The sequence below is a fragment of the Alosa alosa genome, chromosome 23 (assembly GCF_017589495.1).
Source record: "Alosa alosa isolate M-15738 ecotype Scorff River chromosome 23, AALO_Geno_1.1, whole genome shotgun sequence".
Lineage (NCBI taxonomy): Eukaryota > Metazoa > Chordata > Actinopteri > Clupeiformes > Clupeidae > Alosa > Alosa alosa.
In genome coordinates, this window is record NC_063211.1 from 904,707 (window position 1) to 911,440 (window position 6,734).

Consider the following 6,734-nt stretch of genomic DNA (forward strand, 5'->3'; position numbering starts at 1 on the left):
TCTGTTTCTAAGATTTAGAAGTGGGGCACGTAGCGCTCTAGAATCTTTGGTAGCGTTGTACGTGTCAGAGAGAAAAAAAATCATCATAAAATGTAACGTAAAAAGGAACGATGGTGTTGTAGAAATGTAGCGGAGTAAAAGTCTGCACTATAGATTCTACTTAAGTAAAGTACAAATACGTGGAAAATTTACTTAAGTACAGTAACAAAGTATTTGTACTCGTTACATTCCACCACTGTGTATAGCTGCTTTCAGACCCAGGTGTGTGTGTGTGTGTGTGTGTGTGTGTGTGTGTGTGTCTGTAGCTTTCAGACCCAGGTGTAAGTCCGCAGGTTCTGCTGATGTCAAGTGGTTGGGCTATTTAGCCGGATCGTTCACTACTCCCCTCCTAGTACTCCCGAGCTCCTGTCTGAGCGAAAGGAAGAACATGTGGAGACTCTGTGTGTGTGTGTGTGTGTGTGTGTGTGTGTGTGTTCAGCCACGTTCACCCTGCTCAGCCACGTTCACCCTGCTCAGCCATGTTCACCCTGCTCAGCCACGCTCACCCTGCTCAGCCACGTTCACCCTGCTCAGCCACGTTCACCCTGCTCAGCCATGTTGGCATCATATCTGATTCACCCGAAGGGTCGGACCTCCGTTTGACAAAGCTCCGCATATACCCCGGAGGTCATATCTGAAAGCAGCTCTTGAAAACGAGGGAAGCAGGAGGGGGGCGGAGCAGAGTAATGTATAGAAAGCGCGGGGGGGGTGGTCATATAATAATACCTGGAAGTGTATGGACCCAAGTCCAAGTTTGCCAAGGCCAGACATAAAACAATGAATTGTTGCCAGATTCAACACCTCTGATACATATCGGGATAAGAATATGTGTGTCTTTTGGGAAAGTAAGTAACTATAGAATAATGAAGAGTGGTGTGTGTGTGTGTGTGTGTGTGTGTGTGTGTCACTGTGTATACAAGCAATACTGCACTGCATGGCAGTGTGTGTGTGTGTGCAGTAGGGAGGATATTAAGGATGTGTGTGTGTGTGTGTGCAGTAGGGAGGATATTAAGGATGATGTGTGTGTGTGTGTGTGTGTGTGTGTGTGTGTGTGTGAGGGAGTAAAGGTTTCTGGTGGTGCCAGCCTCCTCAGCTATCATGAGCAGGAGGAGGGTACTGCTGCTTCATTGCAGGAATGCCTCTCATACACAACTCCCCCAAACCACCATCTCAAACACACACACTCCCCCAAACCACCATCTCACACACACTCCCCCAAAGGAGTAGAGGAGAGAAGATAAGAGAAGAGGAGAGAAGAGGAGAGAAGAGGAGAGAAGAGAAGAGAAGAGGAGAGGAGAGAAGAGAAGAGGAGAGGAGAGAAGAGGAGAGAAGAGAAGAGGAGAGAAGAGAAGAGGAGAGGAGGAGAGAAGAGGAGAGAAGAGGGGAAATGAAGGAGAAATAGAGAAGACACATGCCATGACTGGACAGGCAGGAGAGAGGAGAGAGACACATGCCATGACTGGACAGGCAGGAGAGAGGAGAGAGACACATGCCATGACTGGACAGGCAGGAGAGAGGAGAGAGGGGGGCAGTGGAGACAAAGTGAGGAGTCCTAAAGACTCTACAAAGGGACGCATGAAGGAAAGAGAGCAAGAAAGAGAGAGAGAGAGAGAGAGAGAGAGAGAGAGAGAAATGGAGAGAGACAGACATGAGGGAGGGGCAGAGAGGGGGGGAGAAGTGAGCACCACACCTTCCCTGGGAACCAGCGATGTTGATGAATCTCTTTCCTCCTCATTGTTTTCCACATTCTCAGGCTACTGACGCATGATACACACCACCCTAGGCTGCACACACATTACCTCATGATACACACCACCCTAAGCTGCACACACACAACCTCATGATACACACCACCCTAAGCTGCACACACACACACAACCTCATGATACACACCACCCTGAGCTGCACACACACACAACATCATGATACACACCACCATAAGCTGCACACACACACACAACCTCATGATACACACCACCCTGAGCTGCACACACACAACCTCATGATACACACCACCCTAAGCTGCACACACACACATTACCTCATGATACACACCACCCTGAGCTGCACACACACACAACCTCATGATACACACCACCCTGAGCTGCACACACACACAACCTCATGATACACACCACCCTAAGCTGCACACACACACACAACCTCATGATACACACCACCCTGAGCTGCACACACACACAACCTCATGATACACACCACCCTAAGCTGCACACACACAACCTCATGATACACACCACCCTAAGCTGCACACACACAACCTCATGATACACACCACCCTAAGCTGCACACACACACACAACCTCATGATACACACCACCCTGAGCTGCACACACACACAACCTCATGATACACACCACCCTAAGCTGCACACACACACACAACCTCATGATACACACCACCCTGAGCTGCACACACACACAACCTCATGATACACACCACCCTAAGCTGCACACACACACACACAACCTCATGATACACACCACCCTGAGCTGCACACACACACAACCTCATGATACACACCACCCTAAGCTGCACACACACAACCTCATGATACACACCACCCTAAGCTGCACACACACACACAACCTCATGATACACACCACCCTGAGCTGCACACACACACAACCTCATGATACACACCACCCTAAGCTGCACACACACACACAAACCTCATGATACACACCACCCTGAGCTGCACACACACACAACCTCATGATACACACCACCCTAAGCTGCACACACACACACAACCTCATGATACACACCACCCTGAGCTGCACACACACAACCTCATGATACACACCACCCTAAGCTGCACACACACACATTACCTCATGATACACACCACCCTGAGCTGCACACACACACAACCTCATGATACACACCACCCTGAGCTGCACACACACACAACCTCATGATACACACCACCCTAAGCTGCACACACACATTACCTCATGATACACACCACCCTGAGCTGCACACACACAACCTCATGATACACACCACCCTGAGCTGCACACACACATTACCTCATTATACACACCACCCTGAGCTGCACACACACATTACCTCATGATACACACCACCCTGAGCTGCACACACACATTACCTCATGATACACACCACCCTGAGCTGCACACACACACATTACCTCATCCAAGCAAATCCGTCATCCCACGCATCATCACATCTTCACCTTTAGTCTATACATTACATAGTCTATACATTACATACTGTAGGTATACCTTTAGTCTATACATTACATAGTCTATACATTACATACTGTAGGTATACCTTTAGTCTATACATTACATACTGTAGGTATACCTTTAGTCTATACATTACATAGTCTATACATTACATACTGTAGGTATACATTACATACTGTAGATATACCTTTATTCTATACATTACATACTGTAGATATACCTTTAGTCTATACATTACATAAGTATAGCCTACCTTTAGTCTATACATTACATAGGTATACCTTTAGTCTATACATTACATAGGTTTACCCTGGCGAGAGTAACCAGGCAAAGGTTAAAGTTCACTTCCAAGATTCAAAAGCACCCCTCTCATCTACCTGCCCCAAGGTTCAAAAGCACCCCTCTCATCTCTCATCTACCTGCCCCAGGGTGCCCTAAGGTGCCCCAGGGTGTCTGGAGATCTTGGCTGGAGCACGGACAGCTGGGTTTGAGGTTTGGGGCAAATCCATCTATGGGGTGTTGTGGCATTGCCGTGGTTATTACTGTAATGTCCCCTTACGTTGAACTGGAGCCCACAACAACTAACCTCTTTTTAAATTTGTTAAAATTCTGTATTTTAATTTAGTTTGTATAATATGCACATTGCACCTATAAGAGGTCTGACTTGCTGAAGAATTCAACTGCTCTCACAGTCTGGTGTGCCACTGAGTGGATTTGACATCAGATATATTTTGAATGGTTTAGCACCTTACATCTCTAAAACACATTATGATTCTCACCGCAAAAATCACAATTGAATTGAATTATAAAGTCCCTATGATTTCAACCCAAAAGCTTCGGCTGTCACAGATCCATAAGCCAAGGCACCAATAACAGTGATGGTAAAAACATGCGGCTTTGGTTTGATAGAGCAGCCGCTGTTCCGTTCTGTTGCTTCTCTCAGTTTATTGAGGAAATCTCTGAATATATTCATCACTTTATCTTTTTTGGGGCACACTTTACAAGCTTTTCCTGAAGTGAAAAAGGACTACACCCTCCAGAGAGATGAAAGTTATTTTCACGGAGACATGGCACTAAACACATTCTGTGTCCATGGAACATGTAGTTTACTGCCAAAATTATTTTTTGTAATGCCAGGACAGGATTGTGCAAGTGGTTATGGTAAAATTACCATCTACACAGACACCAAAAGGCTAAATCTGAACAGAGAATTAATGGATATGCTTTTGGGCTTCATGGAGGAACTCCAAAGGGCCTGTATCCTCTGCCTCATCTACAGTACAGGTCACACACACACACACACACACACACACACACACACACACACACACACACACACACACACACACACACACACACACACACACACACACAGGTTACATACAGTTCAGTTGACTGACTCATCTACAGGTGGGGCAGGCGTGGCCTACTGGTTAGCACTTCGGACTTGTAACCGCAGGGTTGCCGGTTCGAACCCCGACCAGTAGGCGCAGCTGAAGTGCCCATGAGCAAGACACCTAACCCCTCACTGCTCCCCGAGCGCCGCTGTTGATGCAGGCAGCTCACTGCGCCGGGATTAGTGTGTGCTTTACCTCACTGTGTGCTAATTCACGGATTGGGATAAATGCAGAGACCAAATTTCCCTGACGGGATCAAAAGAGTATTTATACTTAGGTCACATAGGTTCAGTTGGACTGAAAACTGAGTTATGTTTATTGATCAGATAATGATTAGGCCACACAGACACAAACACACTCGAGTCACTCATGTATCGTAGTGAGGCTAAATGGGTCACATAATGTACGCAGGCAAAAGACTGGCAGGTGCAAAGCTACTGTGCTTTATGAAAACAATTCCTCCCGCGCAACCCACTTGAATTCATCACTTGAAAACTAAATTAGCCGCAACATTACTCTCTACTTTGACACAATTGACAAAAAACTTCAGAAAGCGGCAAATGATCTTCAGTCAATGTGATAATAGCTTTACAAGTTCGCAGTGCACTTTAAAACTCCCCTTTCCAGTCGTGCGTTTGTGTATCACCATCTGCTCGAGTGAGGTGTAGCCAACACCTGACATGCATGACTGCCATATGGAACAAGAAAAGAGTATCGAGAGCCTTTGGTAACGCATTTTCGGTGACTTAAATAGTATTCTTGTAAACAAAAAAACCTCACTGTTCAGCCCTAGTTTTTTTTAGAGGTTGTTTCTCTATACTCTTGACAATGGCTATAACTTCAATCAATAGCTAGCTGTGGTCAATCAGGAGCCTGCGCACTCAAGTTTACACATTATGGAAGTGTATGATAATCAATTGGATATCTGCGGCAACGCTACAATGTGTAAGGCATGTCATTCAACGTGTTCACAAAATCTCCAGCCACTGCTCCCACTTCTCAAAAAACAGTTGCGTAAACAGTCATGCACAGCGAATTTTCTAAAAACGTATTTGTTTCATAAAATAACAGCTAGAAACTTACCTAATGTTAGAATTACCCAGGTGACGCGCATCTTGGTGTCTCCGCTGACTAGCGCAGGTTATTTGGAGGTTAGAGGGGGGGCTTTTTGAGTCCGTGGCTCCAAAATTCGTGTAAGTAGTGATGAGAATGCAACCGCTACTCCTGTTGCTGCTGGTGCTGATGCAGCCCTAGACGCTGTCCTGTTACGCCTATCCTCTTGAATTTTGTGTTTGAAGAGCGCCTAAATAATTTTGCCCAACTCAGGCGACTCTTTTGGGGCTGAAAGCCGGGAAGGAATGCTTTTGTTTGCGTGTCTACTCTTCTCACCCCCTTCTTTCTCTTGAGCAGAGGGGGATTTGGGGGGGACGTTTTTCAACGGGTTTCCTTGGCTGCGCTGATTGTGAAGACGCTGGCAGTCTCTCTCTCTCTCTCCCTTTCTCTTCCTCTCTTTCGGGTTTAGACTATTCAGATGCGGGACGCTGGACTTGCGACCGTATGCTGGTGTTGTAAAAGCGCACACCCGTGGCCAGGCTCAGGCAGGACCTTGCGTGTTCTCTCTGCTCGTGGTGTGCTGGCACCGATTTCGCCGATCTGAATAGTGTGGGACTGAACTCTCTAGCGCAGATTTGCTCCGTAAACCACGGGAAACCCAATTGACATCCTTTGGGGTGGAACCCTTTGAGTGAGCTAGTTTGCATAATAAGGAAACTCTCCCTTTCTCTCTCTGTCTTTCTCTCAGTCTACTTTACACTGTGTAAGAATATAGCTGAGCTGTCAATCAACCTAGTTAAATTGCCAACAGGTGTTTTTTTCGTGTTTTCAGGAAACTTGAATTGGCTTGATTAGCAGTTAACTGTCATTACATCTCTCTATCTCACTCTCTTTCCCTCTCAGTTTGTGTCAGCGTATCCTAACTGCATGCGAACGATCAACTGTCATGTATTGAATGTTCTCTGTCCACACTTGATCCGTTATCAATCCGTTGAACAATGTCTAAAAGTTCTGC

At 46.3% G+C, this 6,734-nt stretch overlaps 1 protein-coding gene across 1 annotated transcript in view; it reads right to left on the reverse strand.

Annotated features, from left to right (window-relative positions):
• The window catches only part of podxl (podocalyxin-like), a 29,834-nt gene extending 23,465 nt beyond the window's left edge, over positions 1-6,369 (reverse strand). Inside the window, exon 1 of the mRNA XM_048234304.1 lies at positions 5,750-6,369. Within this exon, the coding sequence (XP_048090261.1) occupies positions 5,750-5,780 (31 nt within the window). The 5' untranslated portion in view covers positions 5,781-6,369. The remainder of the gene's footprint in view (positions 1-5,749) is intronic.
• Between the last annotated feature and the right edge of the window lie 365 nt (positions 6,370-6,734).